The 22,186-nt window shown below is 47.2% G+C and overlaps 1 protein-coding gene across 4 annotated transcripts; it reads right to left on the reverse strand.

The window, feature by feature from the left end:
- Positions 1-8,414: 8,414 nt before the first annotated feature.
- Positions 8,415-22,050, reverse strand: WBP2 (WW domain binding protein 2). Of its 4 annotated transcripts, XM_010579342.1 has the most exons (9): positions 16,484-16,503; positions 15,414-15,576; positions 14,580-14,688; positions 13,891-14,026; positions 12,212-12,304; positions 11,793-11,909; positions 11,444-11,566; positions 10,208-10,284; positions 8,415-10,030 (listed from the first exon to the last, which is right to left on the reverse strand). In XM_010579342.1, exons 3-9 carry the CDS (start codon positions 14,679-14,681, stop codon positions 9,977-9,979), a joined length of 702 nt encoding a protein of 233 aa, XP_010577644.1. In that variant the 5' UTR covers positions 14,682-14,688; positions 15,414-15,576; positions 16,484-16,503; the 3' UTR covers positions 8,415-9,976. The 4 variants fall into 4 exon arrangements, with proteins under 4 accessions (XP_010577644.1, XP_010577643.1, XP_010577641.1 ...); XM_010579341.1 differs by lacking the exons at positions 15,414-15,576; positions 16,484-16,503 and adding an exon at positions 21,972-22,050; XM_010579339.1 differs by lacking the exon at positions 15,414-15,576 and having other exon boundaries at positions 16,489-16,640.
- Between the last annotated feature and the right edge of the window lie 136 nt (positions 22,051-22,186).

Consider the following 22,186-nt stretch of genomic DNA (forward strand, 5'->3'; position numbering starts at 1 on the left):
GCAGTTAGCGCACGTGCCAGGGATGGCAATGGGAAAGGGCCCGTGGCCTTTTTCCCAAACAGGCTGTCCAGACAGAGCTGGTTACTGAGAAGAAAAAGCAGCAGGAAATGGAGTTAAAAACTTATGCTTTACTGTCAGCTTTCATTCTTGTAAACACTTTATCTGATTGCAACTTGCAAGGCAGTTGCCTATCACAGACCAGCAGCAGTGCCCTCCCCTCGAAGATCCCTATCAAAACGTCTGTGCTGGTGGCAAATGGGAGGGGGGAAGGCATGGGTGAGCATCAGGAAGAGCTTCAGGAGATGGCCAAGGGAAGAGCTGGTTTGCTCCTGGATGTCTAACGTACTTACATGCACAGCTAAGAGCAGCCTCGGGTTCAGAGGGGCTGTTGAGCTGTGTAAGCATTTGCTGCTGAGCAGACAGACCCACAGCCCAGGGAAAGACACCAGCCCGTGCTCAAGACTTGCATGTCACTGCTGGGGCTGCTAGGAGCCACAGGCTCTGTGAAACAGGGCTGTGACCACAGCTGATGCTTCACACCCCATCGAGAGAGGTTTTAGTTTTTTCCAGCCTTCCTATTTCTGGCCCCCAGACACTCCTGGAAGCCGTAAAAGAAGATGCTTCAGATGCAATGCAGGGAGCAGAAGCTCCACATCAGGTTCAGTGCTGCTGTGTAGCCTGTCAGGGATTTCTGCTTAATCTGAACAGGAAACCATGACCATGGAAAACTGCACTGGGAAGTTTGTCCCCTTAAATACGGAAGCATTGCAAAGAGGTGACTCTGATAGCACGGAGGTACTCGCAGCATGCTGGCTCAAACCAGGGCCGCAAAGAGCTGCAGGAGGATGCTGGCAGCAGCATCCCTGTGACAGGACAGGGGAGAGGCAGGCAGCCAGTCCCTTTCATCCTTGCAATCATCTAGTTCTTTAATTAAGGCAGGTTGCACTGTTTTAGCTGCTTTAGGAGAGACAAAATTTCCCCTTGCCCTGAAACCCTGTAAGAACAGGTTATATTGGCAAAAGGCGTTCCCTCAAGTTGGGGGACCAGGAGATGGAAAAAGGGCTGCCGGCACTGACAGCGGGTCGATGTGGGGATCAGGTTTTCTTTATCCAGGTCGGCCAGCGCGGGACTGGGGCCATGAAGGGCTGCACAGCACATGCACAGCAAGTTGCCAGGGGCACGGGGATACTGAGCTGATCTACAGAATAAAAATCCAGAGATACAGCAAGACACCAAAAAGCTGAAATCCATCCCTGCTCTCATAGCGATCGTTCAGCCTCATGCCCTAAGGTCTGAAAAAAGCTGCTTGTTACTCTTCTGCCTTTCCCATGTCAGGAGGGCTCTTTTGTAACTGCCCCCAGGCACCGGCACAGTAGCCCTGAGGACCTGGGCTTCAGCATCACTTCCCCTGCGCTCCCCAGTTTGGCGGTGGAGCCGCCTTGTCGCCCCCATGCCTGGTGAGGGTTCCCGTCCCCTTTGCTGGCAGAGATGCTCAGAGGTGTTTGCCCAGCTCTGGTAGCCCCAGCCTTGACTTTGACTAGCCTAGCATTTGCTTCACCTTGGGCCAACAAACAGTTTAAAAGCATCTCCTCCCTTGCTGGTGGAGGGGGACAGCAGAGGAGCCGATTTCTATTCTGCATCCCTCTCCCTTGACACACACAAATGCTGTGTATTGATCTGGGACATCAGCACTGTGCTCCACGCAAAATGTTCTAAGTGGGAAGTAGAGATGTAAAGTGCACAATGGTATTTGAAAATTATTGCTGTCATCTTTGCTTTTAGCTTTGATTGCAAAAGCAAAATCTGGCTTAGCAAAGAGCAACCACAGAGATAAAGGCAGGACGCGGACACAGCACCCCTGAGCTGCTCACACCTTTTGCTGTTTCTTGCCAATGAAAAATAACAGGGGTCAAGGAAAAGTGTCTTACCTCAACCAGCACAGAGAGAACAACTGCTATGAGTTTAGTTAATCCTCAAATCTACCTCCCTTCTCCTTATAATGCTGAAGAAATAAAATCCAGTGCAATCATAAATACTGCTACACATCAGGCAATCGTTCTCCAGCCAGGACCCAGTGGCTGTGCTGGGGTTTTGCAGGCTTTAAAGAGGAAAAGTTCAGTTTCAGCGTGGAAGTGTCTGTCAAAAGTGACTTTCGCTGAAAGTTCCCCAGCTGGTCACTGCATTGCTCGGGGCTGGTTTGCAACTCCGGCTGGAAATGCTCAGGCACAGCCCGGCAGGGTGGGCAGCACACATCCCCCATCAGACGCCAGCATGGGCTTTATAAACAGTCTCTGTGCAGGGCTCGCATGGTTTTGAGCCTCTGTGTATGCAAAGGGAGAGTTACTGGGTGATCCTGTTTCAATAACAGCAAATATCCTTTTTTCCCCTGGGTTTTACTAGCAGTCACCTGCTCCACAAAATACCAGTGACAAAAATCACTGAGGTCACATATCTCATTGTATTTGCACCTCAAATTACTCCTTGTCCAGGAAACAATAAGAAAAGACCTATAAGCAGCTCCAGAATTAGCAGCGATTTCTGATTAGTAGATACAAACCCCATAAACTCCATGCCCCAAACCTGCAGACAATTAGCCAGGACCTTGCAAAACATTCCAGCCATCCCAGGTCAGGAAAACTGTAAAAGGACTTTGATTTCCAAAGGGAGTGGGTCAACATTCCATAAAATAGCCCTCCCTCCCCACAACATCAAGCTGCCCCCCAAAATAGCTACCCAGGGGCACATACCATATATATGCACAATATAGAGTGAACCCCTCCATTCCTTTTAAGAACAACTCATCCTAAAGGAAAACCCTTTTCCTTACAAGCTACAGGGCTATACCCCTGTGGGGTTACAGGCTGCCCCTAGGATAAATAAATTCCACAGTTCACTCATGCACAGGGTTATAGGTGCTGCTGAGAGACCATATCTCCAAAGAATAAGCATTATCATCCTCTTTAAAGGTGTATCTTATCTTCCCTTTAAAGGAAAACCTGGTATGAAAAGACCCTCTGCAAGCATTAACAGCAGTTTATCTCCCTACCTCTTGGCTTGATAATCCTGGAGCCGCAGCCTGCCCTCACCCTTATCTCAGTGTCTCAGCTGGAAACAAGCAAATAGTCAAAAAAATTGATTTCAACATGTCCCTCCCTCACTTCTCCTTTTAAACACGGGTTCAATGACTCTGCAGAACCAGGCGGTGCCTGCCAGAGTTTGGCAAGGCGTGCAGTAAAAGCACAGTGTGGAGGAGAGGAAGGTGGTTTCAAAATGAGATCAGGGACAATCCTGCTCCCTCTTCTCGGGGCTGCCTGGACAGGGCATCCCCCTGGGGACCTGCTGTGCTGTGTGCTCTGGGACCAGCGATTTCCTACCCAAGAGGGATGTCGGTCAGTTCCCTTCCTTGTCTACTACAGGGCCTTCCAGTTATTTCTGCCCTAACCCCACATCTTTCCTTCCACAGGCTCTCCCGAGCACTTTGAACGCACCTAGCAAAAAGCAAGACGCACAACCCCCCATTTCGGATATCTTAGAAGGACATCAAGGAAAACCCCATCCTTCTGGGAAGAGCAAAGGAGACTTCCAGCCACCCACACAGGGCAGGGCAGTTGTGAAAGCTGTGGTTCCTCTGGGAGCCCCGGGCAGGAGCACGGGTTGGGCGCGAGGCTTGCCGGCTCCATGGCGGGGTCGTGTGAGGATGACTCCGGCCGCGCTGCCCGTGAGGCAGTCAACACCCCGGTCATCCTTGGGGGGGCTTCACCGGCCAGCCTCAGCCCCTCTGGAGGAAACACCGTTGCAATGCAAAGCTCTGCCGGCCGCTGCTCCAGCTCCCCAGGGAACTGGCTGGGTCCCAAAGGCGAAAGCAGGATGTGTCCTGCCCACCCTGACCCCGCTTCCATGCCATCCCCCCCGGACCCAGAGCACAGGGCTGACCTGCCCGGGCACCATCCCAGCTCAAACGCTGCGTCTGGCTCCCTGCACGGCAGCACAAGGCAGGGGGAAAGCACAGCCCCCCCGGGCAGCAGCCTGCCTTGTCCTTCAGGAGGTCACAAAATTCATGTATTGACCTGGATGCCATTCGTTTTGGCTTGGGGCACACCGTGACAGCTTTAAAACGTTTTCTCCATCACTGCCATGTGCTACGTCTATGCAGCAAATATTTCATCCACCTCCCTCTCCCAGCAAGATGAATTCAGTGTCGGCCACTGGATTTCTCATCCCCTCACTGCAGGGCCAGAGCAGCGGCAGCTCTCACTGGCAGGACAGGAAAGGGGGGGACACAAATGTCAGGGTCATTTCATCTGCTGGTTTGGGGCACTGAGTTCAGAGCAGCAGGACCTACAGCACGCACGTGAGCTGAGCAGGGACCAGGGTAGATGCTTGTGAAGGCAGAAAAATTTGGGGCTGACACCTGGGTTCCAGGCATACCCCACGGTGCATATTAAGCACCTTAGTGCCTATCCTGGAGCACACATGCCAAATTATTGACCAGCTTCAGCATGAAAACAGTCCCTCCCTGGCTTTTCCACCACCATCTCTTCCCCCATGTGTACCAAAGTCCCCTGAGGCGCCCACCAAACTCTGCAGAGCTGCACGCTTGGACCATGGGACGAGGCAGCAGGGCAGGGCTGAACTCCACCAGCAGATCCCAGACAGACACGCCAAAACACCAATATCACTGCAGCCGATCTGTGCTGCAGGGAGAGTGACTGTGTCCCAGCCACAGCCCAGCCCTTACGGAGCAAAGTACACGGAGGAGGAGGAGAGACTGAATCAGAGCAAGGGAAAGGAAAGGTTTAGAAAGATGGGATCTGCTGAACTGAGCTCGCAAATGGAGTGCAAGCTGATACCTTTTGCTCCAGTATCCGGAGACCGTAGGAAATGTGTAGGAAATGGCAGATGGGTGGCTAGGACGACACAGCAGAGATGGATCCCAGTCTGTTTGGACCCTGAGGCATGAGATCCAGCAGCCCCCGCTGGCGGGTATGAGTCTCCACTCCTGCTCGCTGTTTTGTGGGTCTCTTCACATCCCGTTGTGGCCTCTCTCGGTGGCACAGCGACGGCCCTTGAGCAAGGAGGGTGCTGAAATACCAGTTTCCAGTTCAGTCTCATGACGGTAGCTCCTTGAGCTGACTCACGCAAGAGAGCAGACGGGTGAGTAATACCTGGTATGGCTGCAAAGAGAACCCCTGCCTAAAATGAAGATCTCTGCCCTACATGTCCAGGCATTTCATACCAACCCACAAAAAACCCCCCACATTTGTCACTTGGGCTGACTTGTACAGCTCTAAACCTGAAACCACCTCTTGATCACAGCCTGTCTTAGCAAAAACCCATGTTCTAATACCAACCTGGCAATTATTTACAGCTGGAGGTGCCTGTGATGTGACCGCATTGGCCAGCGCGAGCCGCTCACTGGCAAGGGCTGGCCCTGCTCCGTGAGCAATTGGGTCCAAACTTCGTCCCACGGCTCTTGCCACCTCCAGCAGTTCTTGCGAAGGGAGCTGGTGCTGCAAGCCCTAGCTCATAAATCACGGTGTCCATCACGCGGCAGAGATGCAATTTGCCCATCTACTGCTCAGAGAGCAGCGGGGAGTCCTCGTAGTCCCCAAAGGAAGAGACGGACAGACAGACACACACATGGGGCAGGCAGGCACTGGCCAAGCTGGCTTAACCACGATCCCCATGAGCGCTAAGCACATCCCCCCAGCGATAAAGGAATTAATGCAAAATAATTATTTGTTTTAATTTTTTTTTGGTAATAGGTCACATGAAGCAGGAGTGCTCAAAGTAAAATCTGGGCAGAATGGTGTGGAGGAGGAAGAGGGCTCGATCTCTTCCTTCGGCTGGAGGCAATCCTGGGCAAGCACACACATGCCCCATCCTTCTAGTGTAAAGATCTTCCCCAGCCCCCAGGGATATCCAGAAAGATTTCAGGGCCGATAGTAGGAAATCTGTAAGTAGTACCTGCAGTTCCTGCACTAACAGTTTTTTGCATAAGATCTCAAAGCACTTTAGAAATACCTAGTTACACCACACTCCCGTGAAGGAGGGAAATAGCCGCATATGCAGAGCGGGGAAGCAGGCACAAGGTGCACTGGGTGACTTCTCATATGAAAAGCCTCAGTCATATCAAGACAGAACTGTACACAGTAGTTAGAAAATCTGTCTATGCCAAAAGATTAACTGTATCCAACACCAACTGTTCCCTGTACCCCCTCTTTTTCTTCAGTAGTATAACACTATCCAAATATTGGAATTTAATGGTACCAATCTAGCTTTCAAATGACAGCCTTTCTGCTGCATAGCTGATTAATCATTCATTCAAGCATGGACCAGATCTGGAGATGTATTAATGCACACTTCCCCCTGCCCTGCTCCCACCCCACTTCCAGAGCTGAAGCAGACTTTCAATTGCATTTCCCTGCTTTAATATTTAAAATCTTCTACATGGGCAGCAGGACCAGCTGACCCTTCCACCCTCTCTAAGCCCTTTCCAAAGCAGAGCACAGGTCCTGGTTCCCATCAGGGAGATGGCAGTGAGTGCTGAGTATCTAAGCCAAATCTGGGTTTTCAAGTTTTAACAAGCGAGGCAGGGATTCTGGCCAAAATCTGCACCCTCCTGAATTGTGCTGCTCTACTCAACCGAATACCTGTGTGAGCCTTGCTGACTCTGTGACTTGCCCAGCCTTTTTGGCCCCACAGCTTCAGCATTCCCAAAATGTGTTTCACTTCTCATCAGCGTGCTCCAAGCACACCAAGACCACCACAATCAGTCTCTATTTTGGCTCGCTCCTTCTCGCCTCCCCATAGACCATGCCAAGCTCAAGCCTGGAGAGACTGAGACATTCACCAACAAACCATTGTAAAAAGCTCGCAGCTCAAAAGCTGCTGATTTAGCTCGCTAATACCCATGTCGAGGAGAGGAACATTTCATTTATTCCAGCCTGACTCATCCTCTCAACATATTTTCCTTTTTCCAGGCAGCAAACCTCATGGTCTCGCTGCAAATCTTACCACTTGTCCACACTAGCGTAAGAGACAGTTATCTTGAACCATGGAGTCAAGTTCTCAACAGAGCAGATATCTAAATGTTTCTCCTCTCAAGCACACTCAGTTGAGGAAAGATTTTAAAAAAACCCTCATGGGTTTGTGCTGATTGTTGGCATAAGAGCTGCACAGTGAGTGGTGCTGGGCAAGAAACCTGGAAACTTCATGCAGTCTGTTTTCTAGGATTATTTATCCTGGAGTAGAGGGTAACTAGGAGGGAGCCATTTTAAAGCAGAAGAATACAGAGAGGTTTCGGCAGCATCTTACACTTGGACCAATGTGATTCAGGAAACCTCCATCTGAAGTAATTTAATTCACAAAACAGGATTTATTAGGTTCTTACTAGGCTGTAACATTTTATCTCTTAATGCTTTCCTTCTCCACCCACCTCTTGCTGCAGAAAACAAACCCAAGTGGCTCAGCCAGCCTTAAAATGCAGTAAAGCTGCCATGTGGGAGGATGCGAGACTCAAAAGTGATGTAGAACAGAATCTGGAAGATGTCCACCCCAGTTATCAGGGAGTTCAAAAGAATTAAGGCAGCTAGTGGCAACTGGGAAGAGGAATGAAGCCAAGCAAGGTTTGGATGTTACCTGTAGAGTAGATTCTGAGTAACTTCTGTTTGACACATGTCAGCGCAAACCAGAGGGACTCACCCAATCTCAGTAACCACAGGACCAGATCCCACGTGGAACTCCTCCTCTCCTGCGCTGCCAAACTACACTGACACACCTAATGCTGCTCACACACAAGGAGTAACAGCTCTCACGCTGCTGCTGGAGCACATCCAGGAGGAGCACTACATGCTGCTGGAGTAACAACTCCCCACTTTTCCATGGAGAAGAGCTAGCTACCAGGTTGACCACACCACCTTAGAGAGTTCAGACCTAACTGAGCAGAACTGCCTAGGTATCTCAGCACACAAAAAAAAAAGATAAAATTATGGATTGCTTTTAATTAGAGACATATTTTAGAAGCAACAACTATGCTGTGTCCCTCAACTACTTCTAGCAATAGGTTACAACTTTTACATGGGCAATTGGTCTGGAAAAACCATCTGGGTAACACATCTGGGTAAAGTGTTAAGCAGCCGCCTCACTGGTTTACAACAGGAATTGCAAAATGGGCGTTTGTTAGGAGATTTTAACATCTTATTTTCATTTCAGTCAAGAGTCATCATTTCAAAGTCAGTCAAGAGAAATCAAGCAACTGATGTCATCAATGACTAGTCAAGAACAAAATCCAAGTGATTTTGCTGTTTAATTCTCTCTCCCCACCCAAAGCTAAGTCACCATCAAGTTTGCCCACTCACACACAGACAAATGCACACTAAGTTCTGAGCTGATTTCTCTTTACTTCAGTCTTGGCAAAACAAATCTGCATTCAAAAGTCATTTCACATTAATATATTAATCAAACATTTTCAAAATAAATATTTTTTTTTAAATAACCATTTCTTTACATCACTGCAGTAGCAATTCTAGAAAAGTCAGTGCACAGACAGTAGCAATTTGATTAATCAGCTAGACTCAAACAAAAAGAAAACAAGGAGATGGACCTTTTTTCTCTCCAAGCAGGCTGCATGCAGCAAGTCTCAGCAGTTTCCTAGCACACGATCTTTCTTCACACTTGCTGGGAAGGATTTCCTCTCTCACAGCTGACAGAAGTCAGTAAAGTCTGATTTGTGCAAAGCTTTGTACAATGCAAACTTTTCCGACCTGGATTCTGATCAGTCCTGCAGAGGTTCTGCATACTAGAGTTGTTGCTAATGAGATCAATGAATCAATGCTGCGGAAGGAAAACACTTTAACCTTCAGTCCAAGGAGCCCACGTACAAGACACCGGGAAATAAATTCACAGCTGATCCAGGAATGCTAACAGCATTAAACAACATTCAAACGAGCAGCTCAGTTGCACCTAACAGCTTATTCCAACATTTTGCATATTCTCTCAAGTGCTACCAGGTCAGAAGTACAGCAACTATTTTCTCCCCATCAGCTATTAATTCACCAGTTAAATCACAGCAGTAAGATGCTTCACTGGCCAAAAAGTGTAACTTGGGTTACAGCAAAGGAAAAAAAAAGTGCATTATAGACTACGAAGAGAATATTTGGGACTTCGTGATCTCAAGCCCACATATCTAACTGGAAAAAAGAGACAACAGAAAATTAGTGTTCCCATATGATCTATAACTAGTTAGATGCTACTAATCAACCCTGCAAATGGTATGTTTTCTTAAGGGAAGCTTGGCAGCATCATCATACACAGTGCACAGCAGGAAAATTTGGAGGGCTACCGGATTATTTGCTACAATTGTAAGGAATGACTTTGCTAAAAAGACCAAGAAAGTTTAATAGATACCTGAAAAATGTAACAGGCATCTATTTCCTCTGCGATACCAAAGGTTCCCTTTGAAGTCCTTTCTCAGTAGCAGAGGGAAAAGTTGGATGTGATACTCTGGGTTGAGAGGAATACCCAGAGACACCCCTGTGTCCAGAGATGCTCTCGGCTGCACACTAAGGTAAATTCAAGACACCCTCCACCCCATCCCCAAAAGCCTTGTTTCCACATTATGAGCATGTTAATTGGCTGTTTGGAGCAGCTGATTACTCCAAAGAGGTATAATTTAAGTATCAAAAGAAACAGACGTAAGTGAAACAATCACAGATTAAGAGAACCTCCAGTTCTAGTGAAGCCGCACACAGGGAGAAGGGAATACTGCGGTAGGACAGCAAACCCTCAGAGCTCTACCAGGTAACCCAGGCTGCTGAAATCTCTCCCCTTGCTCTGCTCTATCTACCACTAGAGTCCATGAAAGCTATGTGCCTTGGGGGAAGGCTCTACTCCTCAGTGCTATGGACCATGCCCCAGGATTTTGCCAAAATGGGAAGTAAGAAAGCAATGAGTTGTGGAGAAGTTCTGCGTTAGCTTATTGGTTTTTCTTGTCCTCTGGTGGGAAGTATGGAGGAGGAGGTGGCTGGTCCTGAAATAAAGACAATAAGAGAACATCAATTCATGGCTAAGAAAAAACACACCCAAAAACCCCAAAACACGAAACACCAAAATCAATTCAGACAAGCTTTGCTGTGTCACTGAGAAAGAGAATGGCTAAATACCCTCTTGGGCTCACATTGCAAACAAAGACAATACAGGAACTTACCGTGGGCATATAGACGTTATGTGGATTGACTGGGCTGTAGTAAGCACTGGCAGCGGCTTCAGCAGCCTTCGCTTCAGCTGTCACAGAAAGAGAAGTTACAGATTTGGTGACACACAGAGAACTTCTACAATCAAACAAAAACTCCACATATTCCTGGCCATCAAGTGTTACTAACAGAGCACTATTTGACCAATGCTGAGTTGCAAAATAGCTACAACACAATTGTGCATTATCTCTTCCAGTTGCCACAGGATTGTCAAGTCTGAAGTGAAACAGACCAAGATTTAGTTTGGAAATGTCACCTGGGACTTGCCTGTTAGCCAACAAATAAATGCTAACAGCTGTTCTGCCTGAATACAGACAATACCCCTTAAAAAGGCAGTCAATAAGCCATCCTTCTTGGGAGTGAAAACACAAGACAAAAGAAAAATCAGCACAAGTTTATAGCAGCTCAGGGGACTCATACTTTAAAGATAGTAATTTATGAAGATAATCCAGATCCTCTATTTCTGCAGAACACAAAAATCTTGTACAAGCATCTGGGTCAGTGCCACTTTCCAAATAATAATTCAAAGATGATTGGTTGTTTATTCAAACCAAAGAGAGAAGTTAAATCCTTATCCAAATATCCTTACCTGCAAGAGACTTATTGTTGTGTCCAACTGCAAAAGCTCTTTCCCCCCTCCACATGCAGACCTTTTAAGATCATGTTCAAAATAATTTTGATAAATCCCAAATGAATGAAAATGAGACTATATTTCCCCAGCTCCTTTCCATCATCTATTCCTCTGTTCAATATTGTTTAAGCCAAAGTAATCAGGTTAGAGTGAAATGGGGGAAAGGGGAGCAAATATCACCAAAGCCATATTTGCTAACTGAAACGGACTAGAAACACATTTCACCATCAATTCCTTTTTATTCATCTATCAGAGCAGGATTACCACAACAGGAAAATCACAAACTATATTTTTTCTGTCACAAGAAGAATAAATCCAGCTGCAAAATATCCACTAATGGTATCTACCCTGGAGAGAATCAGGCTGACCTCCAGACTGAGATGGATATACAAGGCTGGAGATTAGGGGAGCTCCCTAATCCCTCTCCTAAACAATTCTGAATTCTGAGTGGACCTCTAAGTTGACTCTAAGTTCCCCGAGAGATAACAGACAAGAAACAATGTCCATTTCACAGGTAACAAAACCGTTGTGAACTAATTCCCCTGAACACACTGCTTACCTGCAGGAGTGGTGGGCAGGTCTGGACCGCTGACGGGGGGTTCCATGGGCCCTGGGTACGGTGGGGGTGGAAGCTGCATGTAACCCATGTCTCCATCCACCACAGGAGGACCAGGATAGAACTCTGTCAGGAAAGGAAATAACACAGCAAAAGACTTAACTCCTTTGGGTGGGTCACAGTATACAGCCAAAAGAAGCCAAAGGCAAATATAATTAAGCTCAGAAACAAAAGTTGCACAAGGCACCAGATCCAATCTAAAAGACTATGTAAAATTTGTGTTTCTTCCCCTTTTTACCTATTTTAACTCTTGCCAACTGGAATAATCCCCATCCTCAATTCCCAGACTTACCAGGAGGAGGTGGTGGGTATGGATAGCCCCCATTAGCTGCAGCTGGTGCGAAAGCATAGGATCCATTTGGCATATAGGAATAGCCGTAAGCTCCATTGGGTATTTCACCTCTGGAGACTGGAGAAGTAAAGATAAGTTAACCTCATCAAAACATCAAGCCTGCATCATATGCAGGCCAAGAACTTCAACTAACTTAAAGAGTTCTTATCTGAAAACAAACAAGCTCCACCCCAATAAATCTGCTGTTCACTGGATGTGAAAAAAGTACTTTTTAAAGCAAGCAAGTTCCAGATACAGCCTGAAACTCACATGGATTTGAATCCAACCTGCTGCAACCTAAAACTGCCCTTGCTGCAAGATGAAGGCAAGGCCTCCAGAAATCACAAAACTGTCTGGCAGACAGCACCAGACTCCTGTACCTTGCGATGCCACCTGCAGCATACGCTGCCCAAACTCGATAGCGCCTCCAGCTGAAAAGGTCATCTTGAATGTGGCAGATCCCTCCCAGCCGCCTGCAAGGAGGAAAAACAGAATCCAGAAGCAAGAAGCTGTTTTGATGCTATTTAGCTTCCATGCGTTATCTACAGATGCCCTGCATATAATTCTTTAAAGAGCTTATCCCAAAAATCCACAAAAAAAAAAAAAATGCAGATAAAGTGGCAGAATTACCCTATTATCATAAAAATTCACATTGGGGTATTTTCAGGTCAAGAGACACCTGAAGAAACACCAGTGAGGGAGACCTTCAAAAGCTTTCTAAAGTTGTGCCTGTTACCACACCAGCTGCCGACAGACCAAGCTATCAGAAGCACTGGATTTGCTCTAGCTTTGTATAAGATTAGTGCAGAAGACAGGGATTTTGTTAATCCCGTTTGCTAAAAAGCCTTTGCAACTACACCTAACTGTCAGCTATAAATTAGTTTGGGAGTTTGAGTGCCCAATGAAGGAAAGAGCTTAATGAAAAACATGGTCCGCATAAATCCATTAGAGTCTATGGAAGATATTTCAAGTCAGGATAATAATAATAAAAAAAAATAAATTAGTGACATGTCATATTACAGACTAAAAAAGAAAAACATGCACAGCCCAGAGTCCCAACAATGCATCAAAGCAGAAGCTGTGTCAGTGCTGAAACAGGGACATGCAGATTAAAGAGCCTTTTGAGCTAAAACAGACTCTCATGGCTGTTAAAGCAACATCCTCATTAAAAAAGATAGCCTCTGGGGAAAATTCACAAAGATCTAGCTAAAGCCATTTGCCCTTCATACAGTTTACAGAGCTTGTCATTACTGCTCAGGCTTCCTCTCACACTGGATGGTCCCACTTTGCTCCCACACAGAAGCCACAATGCTGACTTCAGGATTACAGACTGAAGTCTCCTAAGCACTGCACTGTGATTTCAGTGCCACAACTAGACTAAATCAAGCTGGGGATGAAAGTTTACTGAACTATGTACCTTTGGTAAGAAGGGGAAGCATAAAATAGTGACTAAAAAAAATTCTTCTTGAAAATGTCTACCACAATCTTCTCATCAAACATAATATGAAACCACCCCTTGAAGATTCCCTAATTTCTAGACAGTCCACTTTCTTCCAAGTGTCATTTTTACTGCTAAGATGCACTATAGCAATAGCATGCCTTTCCTTGAATTGCATAAGAAACTGATGATGGAGAACAGCGCTCTGGACATCTGCACCCGAAAACCCAAACAGATCCAGAAAGGATCACAAGTCTTTGGCATAGGAGGACTTGGATGCAGAATTAACAGGTAACCCCAACGGACCAAAGCAAAATGACATCCTCGCTCTTGCTGACTCTGCTCTGATGTTTACTCAGTGAGATCACTTGGCTGATTGAACGTAGTGTTTTGCACAGAGGGCAGGAATGAGACTGGTTGCAGAACAGATCTGTTCATTGTAACTGTACAGGGAGCAGATAAGGGGAATATTTTTAGCTGCTAGTTTCAAAGAAACACACACATTTTAGCAGTACTGTAAAAACCCATTTGGTCAGCATCCAGTTTCAGTTACACTGGATACTTTGCTATGAATTGTGTAGCTGAACTAAGATACAGCATATACATCTGTTCTATACGTACCTCCTGCCTCTGCTTTCACTGTACCCTTAATATAATTCGCTCCAAAGACAGGCTGCTTAATCTCGCAATCTTTCAACAAATAAAAGGGCATCACAAAAGACTGCATAGCATCCTTTCCTTTTGATACAAAGATAACCTAAAAAGAAAATAACATTACAAAGAGTATTTAAAACAAACAGGAAACACAGCCCCGATTTATTATCTGAAGAGACTTTTCGATGGACTGAAACTCCCTCCCACATCTGAAGCTCCTCATCAGTTCTGCAAGCCAAAAGCTACACAGAACAGCCACAAGGGTAAACTGAAGCCTCAAGGCAATAAAGCCTTCCAGAAAGACTACTCTTGCTCAGATAATACTCCTTCCAGCTTCCAGAGAACTCACTGCTCCACACAGCTATAATTTAGTAGCTGTGCTGTTGCATTCCGCATTTCCAGACCATTGCTAATTTCCAATCTTGAAGATGCCTGATGGACTAAACAGCTGCCTGTATAAGAACTAATCAGATTTATTATCTTTTGACAAATAGATAGGATATGCAATGAATTCATAATGCTCCCCAGAGGGAGAGGATGAGCCATACTTCAAGGGATAGTAGATTATCCTGACTTTCATGCATTGAGGACATTTAAATACAGAATCGCAAAGAGCCCTTATCTCCTTACACAACATAAAGCCTTTTACTACTTACTCGGTAGGGAGTCAAGAAAACACTCCCTTTCTTGGTCCCTTTGAAGGCATCTGGCATAGGTTCAATATCACTGAAGGTAATTTCTACATGATCATAGGTCATCAAAACGCTGCAAACAAGATGAGAGAGGAGACACGGCGTTACAGTGTTACAGCTCAAGGCAGCAGTGCAATATGCATATAAGTTTACTGACCTACCGAAACTGCCTTTAACCTCAGGCCAGTGCTCAGCAGACAAAATCAGTCTGGCTTGCATTTTTTTTTTTTGTTGGCAGTAGCAACTTAAGTAGTACTGGCTGCTTGTTCTCAGCCTTGTGTTCCCTCCTCAGTGTGCTGGCACAGCTATAGCTGTCTGCATAGCGAGGCAGTGAATCTAGTCAATTGAACTGATCAAGATCTCAAGACATATATATATATATATTTTTTTTTTTAAGTTGTGTTGTATTTCTGCTGGATCAGTTCCCTAATTTGGTTCACCACAAGTAACACAACAGAGGAAGGACTGCTGAAGCAGGAACTGCTCAGGCTGGCTTATGCAACATGGCTGTTGATGGTCTAACCGCAGCTTAAGCATCTCTGTCACAAAAACACGATCAAGAGGAACTCCCCTTTCTTGCCACTAGACTTCATTAACCCACGTTGTCTGCACTGACTCCTTAATTCTCAATTTGAAACTGACCTGATTAAAACCAGTGCAATACCCTTGCATGGATACAGCAGGTAAGTTGTATTAACATAACAGCATCCACATTAGGGACTCTAATCCCTAAAGCTGGAGAAACCTCCACCACCCTTATCTTTGGCAGCTTATGCATTACCATCCTCAGTCACTTGCCTTTGCCTTCTCCCAGCAAATGCCTGTCGCTCCAGCAAAAGCTCCGTAAGGCCATGGGAGCCAGCAGCTCTGTTCAGGCTACAGCGTATCAGCTGAATCAACCACCACAAGCAGCCTGGGCTGCCGCATGAGAGGTAACCCCTGATCCAAGGCAGGCTGACAACTGGGAACAGTAACACGTTAAGCTACCACAGTTGTTTGTTTCAGTGAATGCAAATTTAAGCCCCAGAGTTGATCTTACTAAGTTCTTCTAAGAAGGGTCACAACCCAAATGGAAGTCAGGTGCAGGATTCCTACACCAATGTCTAACTGGCCTCACAGAAAGAAGCCCTGAAGAATAAACTACTCATTTGTCCCAGAAGCAGGCAACTGCCACGTCAGAACCAAAGCACACTGGCAGACACAGAGGGTGAGGACAGCCCATTGCCATGCAGACAGAGGCAGCTCTGTGGAGGCTTTCTGTTTCCATGGTTATATCCCAGCACCTTTTCCCCAACACTGTTGCTCCTTCCCGAACACACGGAGGGGGTGTGTGCGCAAGGAACCCAGCAAACCAAAGCGGGCAGGCTGCCTAGCGCTTCCCAAGCCGGCAGCTCTTGAACAGAGGCACACTGCAGGTGCAGCATCCGAGCTCTTCCGCAGTACCGGGTGGCGAGAGAGGGGTGAGGCTTGGGTCCAGGCCAGAATCACCTGGCTGGGGACTGAGCTCTGCCAGCTCTCACTGAGCACTCGGGGGAGAGGCTGGGAAGAGCAGTGAGAGCCAAGCCGGGGAAAGGGGGGAGCAGGCAGGCTGCGGAGGGGAGCGGGGTGGGGGGGGCCGCGGGGGAGGCCCAGCAGAACTCCCCCCCGGGGAGGCCTAGGGGGCTACATACAGGCCCTACCCCCGTAGGGAAAAGAGGGGAGGATGAGCCCAACCACGCCGGCACCGAGAGGGTGAATCCACCCCACACCCCCACAACCGCTCCCCCTGAGGGGGAAGAAAGGCGGGGGGCGGGGTGGGTGGATGAAAAACAGCTTCCCGCTATCCCCCCCGGCGACTGCGGCCGGAGGAGAGGAGAAGGGGATGGCACCTCACTTCTCGCTGTTGTTAACGATGACGCCGCCGCCCTCCGAGTGGTTCCTGTTGAGCGCCATGGCCGTCGCCGCCGCCGCCGCCTCCTCCTCACAGCGCCGAACCCACTCTGCGCCTGCGCGGGAGACGGGCTCTTTACGTCACGGAGGGAGAGAGGCATGACGGGGCGGGGGGGCGCGGTGCATGCTGGGAGTTGTAGTCCGCCTCCGGCTGCTGAGGAGGGGAGGGGGGTGTCATGGCGGCCGGCGGGCGGCCCGGGGACTGCCCGGTTTGAGGGGTACTTCCAACCCCGCTCAGCCCCAAGCTGGCTCCCTAGCCCTCACTCACCACCTCCATTGCCCCCCCCAAGCCCAAGGGCAGCAGGCCCAGCCGCGGTTGGGACCTGCTATCCCTGAGGAGACCCACAGCCTCCAGCCCCTGCTGCTCCCCCCCCACGATTTATAATCAATATTAATTTACTGAGCTCAAGCCAGCTTAGGTTTTATTAAGCTTCCTCAATTTTCTAATACATAAGTGTAGGTGTAATCCAAAGAGCCAGTCTCCTTTTCGGGAGAGCTCTCTTGTGTGTTTATAGACCCATTAATCATCCCATTACATGTCCTGCTGACCATATATAATAAAATGATTTAAGTTATTTAGAGTCTGCCTGATCTTGGCAGCAGTTTTTCTGGCTTTTCTGCTCGCAAGGGTGGTCCAGCATAGCGGCGCTTCATGGGTGGAAGTTCACCGAGCACCCCGACGGTGTTCAAATCAATGTTTTGTTTTAAAATGCTGTATTTTGCTGCTGTTTGCACCTCATTTTTTATCCTGAAGACATTTCCTGGCTGGCTCACTAGCGGGTAAAACATTTTCCCTAGGAGGCTGTCCAGTTTAGCACGCAAGAAGGGGCTGTTTGCACATCCCATGCAACCACAAGTGATTTTAACGCTGTTTGGCAGGATCTCCCAGGGAAAACCCCAGAATTAAGTGAAATGGAGAGAAAATTGGGCTTTCAGGAGGTGGGCAGGGCAGAATTCAGATGTTTGGTAAAGTAGAATAAAAATCATCCCACATACCTGGTGGTACTGCACATAAAATGAGTCTTAGCCCCTTAAACAGCGAAGATGCTTACTCCATTTCCAACAATTTTGTAATTCACGTTTGATGCGTGCTTCATGTTTCATACACTTGCAAATGGATTTTTGAGCCTGATACTGGCTGCTCTCCATGCTGGAATCAATCACATCCTAAAATTACCCCTTTACATCGGAGAGTGTTAAAACTGGAAGGACTAACCAGTCACCCTATAAACAAGTCAGGACCCTGTCTGTCTGGAAGGAGGGATGGAATCTGGGAGCAGGAAAATATCTGCGGCGTTTGCAGAGCTACAGTAAGGGTCTAATCTCCTGCCTCCAGGGGCACAAGCAGGAGGAACTCTTAAAAAATTAACGATTGCGTAATTTCATTAAAAATAGGAGCCCTGCAAAACTGATCAGCTGTTTCAAAGGGCTCCTCATAGCAATAACTGACAACTGTATATGAATAATATATGACTATATATTAAGAGCATATATTATCCTAAACAGTATCTTTTTATATGGATTTGAGCTTTTTCCTGCAGGATTTGCAGCCCAGCCCTGTCTGAATGCCTGAGAACCAGATGGGGGGTGGGGGGAAAAGCAGAAAAACGAAATAATGGAAACCAGATTTAAATAAATGCAGTGACATAATCTGTATGGTTCTTGGCAAGAAAAGAGCAAGTTTGTGCTTTTCATATCCGCTTTTTCAATAAGCTGTAAGTTTCCCTTTTAAGAAATGGTTGTAACAAACAGTCCTGATTCCTCTCCTATTAAAGTCAGTAGCAGACATCCACTCAGCTTCCACCAAAGCGCCCAGCTGAAACACTGCCACCTCGCAGGAACTAAGACTCGCCGAATAATGTTTTTCTCCTAGCTCCAGCTGACATTTGGTATTAAGAAATGTGGCCTTCATTTAAAAAAGGTGCCGGTGTAAGTGCTGGCGTGCATGGGAAGCTCTAGACCTCCTCGTCACATAGAAAACTTTGGAAATTTATACTTTAAAAACTGAAAACACTAAGGAAAAAGTGCCTAAACTGTTCATCTTTGTTACTTCTAAGCTGAGGACAGAGGTAGAAGAGAGAACTGAGACAATTCATTGTTTTGAATTGCCCAGGACTGACAATATTGTTATTGGATTTTAGGATTCTTCCGCTCCTTTTACAGTCGAGCAATAAAAAAATGTGTATTTGGCACAATTCCCTTAGACACACTTGGAAAATAAAATCTGTGTTATTTTATGCCAGATGTACAGGACACAGAAAAGTAAACATGAGATAATGGGACAACTCTAATAGTTTGGTATTTAAAGGAAAGACAACCCAGAGCAATGTCTGTATAATATTTAATGGCAAATCATAGTCTCTAACATCATTATATTATTCTGTTACAGTTTTTTCACACACTGTAAAATACTCTACAGTAACTATATTTAAAAAATCCTAATTAAAAAGAGGAACACTCTGTGACAGCAGAAATAACTCAAGGGAACACGGAAAGGATGTTTAAATTGCCAAGTGCTATCTATCCATCTAAACTCATCACACGCCGCATTTAGCCCTTTGTTGGCAGCAAAATCAGCAATCCAGAGCTAGCATAGTGCACATTTCCTAATCATTCCAGTTTACACCCCAAATTATTGGCAACACAGAGCAAGCTCTGGTCCAACACCTCAGAGGGATTGCTCCCATCTTAAATCAGTCAGAATTTGCTTTATGCCCTAAACCATAAGGATTTACAGAGATTCCAACCAGGATAAAAGTAAGCAGCAGGAAGGAGACGGTTGGGTAGCACTTCCCAACTGCATCGCATCCACAGGAGCCCTCAAAACCCACCACAGAGCTGTGTATCAGCATCCCAGCTCTCGGGGCAGAGGTGGATTAAGCAAAAGCTGTGGCACAACTAAAAGCAAAGCCCAGACACCAGACATGTCCTCATGAGCTGCTCCCATGTGGTTACAGGATGGAAAGGGAAAGACAGGATCCCTCCGAACCATCCCAAACCCTGAAGGAGTTCAGAGACTTGCGTCTGTGCATTGGGCAATACAGAGAAGGGATGGGTTTCCCCATAGGGCAATCAATCCGCCTACAGCAAAATGAAATGGGGCAAAGGCCCAGAACGGCTGTATTTACTTTGGCAAAACTCCTTGCTGCGAACGGTGGGAGTTTTGCCTGAATATATGAGATTTAGGTCGCAGATAGAGCCGAGATGGGAGCCTGCATGTGAGAATTCTTCCTGCAGGCGTGCCGCAGAGATCAAGGTTACCTTCCTCTTCCTCTCGGGATGTGACCATGCACAGACTGTTGCACGTCTCTACCTTTCCTATCTGGTAAGGCATTTCTGATACCAACTCCTCTCCAGTGTTAGCAAAACAGCAGCAATGCCTGCGCTATGTCACCGCTGACATCTTGTGCAAAGGCCGAGTTTTGCAGGAGAGTGACTGGCACGAGGCAAACAAAGCGGTTTTGAGGTAGGAGCTCAGGACACAGGGAGTGAACTCCCATCTGGACAGAAGTCCGGGCAGCATTCCCGCTGGCCGGGAGAGGCCAAGATTTCATCTGAAGATTTCACTCTGGAAGCCCTACCTCTCCTTTTCCCACCGCCTGCAGCATTTTAGGAGTCACCACATGTGGAGGAGGAGGAAGAGAAGGGATTTGCAGACACATCCCAGCGGTCCCCCTCCCACACCAACTCACCAGCCCTGCCCTGGGGAGGGGGAGCTGCATTCGGACCCTTCAGCCCCTCAAATGAGAGCCCACAGCAGCGACCGTTTGCTGTGGATGGGCACCTCTTCCCGCGCCAGCAGGAACTGACAGCGCTGGCAAACAGGTTACAGTAAAGGAGCTCTTTAAGCCTTGGTATTTATGTAAATGTGGCTTTAACTTTAAACGCCTCTGCTTTGTGGCTGCCTTTTTATTCACGCTTACTATTTTCCCTTGGCTCCCCTTGAATATACTACTATGATTTCTAGCTTATCCTTTGGGGACTATATATATATTTCATATATTTAGCTAAATGGGCCATTTTCCATCCCTGTTGACCGTTGATGCGTCATCACTGACTCACTCACGCCAGTGAAGAATCTGACCCAATATATTTTCTCTCTAGGTATATATTACACAGCACTATGATTCCGTAAAGCAAGCTTCGGGAGGTAGGTAGCAAACTAATCCCAGAAAAAATAAACTTGTGGAATGGCACACTGTGCTGAGACAGGGGCTGCACTGTGCCACCCTTACAGGCGGTATTTCTGTATTTTTCTTCTGGAAAAGCTCCCTTAGGACACGTGAACTGGCATTTTGGGCTCTCGGCCTCAAGTTTCCACCTTTCCCGGAGAGGACACTTGCTTGAGAGTATTTTTTGTTAATTGTTACTTATTACCAGAGTCTAAAGAGTCATTTAATAACTGACTGATGCTGCACTTTTTATCAATGCTTTCACAGCTGTGCCTAAAACAGACCATTTGCCTCTGGGACATACTCATAGCACCTCTTTGTCACTTACAAAACTCACTAAGCTAAGGGGTATATTTACAGCTCAAGTGTGCCCAGGGTACTGTAAGAGTTGGGAATTTAACAGTATTAAAATCCCCTAAAATCATAGGGTCATCTAAAATGCGAGGGGTGGAATTTGGCTGTAAAGCTTTGATAAGCAGTTCCCAAAGAACGTGTTTACTAAAAGCACATCCTCAAAACTGTTCTGTGCTGCTCGCTTCACCATCTCAAGGCAGGAATGGTGCCGCTGCTTCTCGGCAGGAGGTTTCTCCCCTTTCCCAGCTGGGATTTTTGGCTGTGATGGGGAACAGCCCCATGGCCATGGGGCTCCAACACATGCGGGACCATGGCTTTTCCCAAATGAACCTGGCCACAGACCAGCATTCAAAATATCTACCGGCCTCAGCGCAAGGGAGGGCAAAGATCTTCATTTCACATTTGCAGTTCTAATGGGTGGTCAGCCCTGCAACAATGGGTACTGTGTCACCGCAGCATCGCCCCTGCACCGAGCCAGGCTCCTCCGCATCACGGCCACCCTGGAGCACCCGGCTCACCCACACCAAGGCACAACGGTGATGCGGGCACTGGGGAAGCGACCGCATCTGCTTTAGGGGTTCCCCCAGTCCATGCTGGGCTTGCTACTTCAAAGGCACTTCATAAGGAGCATGCAGAAGGTGTCGACGAGCCAGTGCTTAAAAAAGCAGCAGCAATACAGAGACCAAGATAAGGCACAAAGCAGAGCATCAGTGCAAGATGCCAGGGCAGTGTGAGCAGATATTAAGGAGAGGGACCAGGCAGCCCGGCAGCTGGCCAAGATACAGATGCAAATTTACATGGCACTTCTCCTGAGCAATGCATTTTACCAAGAAAGGCTGTGTTGCAGTCCCTGATGTCCAGAAAGGGAAACTGAGGGGCAGGGAGCAGCACAGAGACTCACCCAAGTTCGCTCAGCAGCCCAGCGGCAGAGCCAGCACTCGGATCCAGCTACCTCCTGGCTCCCAGCCCGCGGCTCTGCCCACCAGACGGCTTCATCCATCCCTGGGTCACAAACAGCACAGAGCGAGGAGGGAGGGCTGCCACAGAGAAATACAACACTACCAAAGAGAAGCCGTGACGGCGGCAATACACTGCAGGAGAGACTTTTCTGGGTCT

The sequence above is a fragment of the Haliaeetus leucocephalus genome, unplaced genomic scaffold (assembly GCF_000737465.1).
Source record: "Haliaeetus leucocephalus isolate CR32 unplaced genomic scaffold, Haliaeetus_leucocephalus-4.0 Scaffold657, whole genome shotgun sequence".
Classification (NCBI taxonomy): domain Eukaryota; kingdom Metazoa; phylum Chordata; class Aves; order Accipitriformes; family Accipitridae; genus Haliaeetus; species Haliaeetus leucocephalus.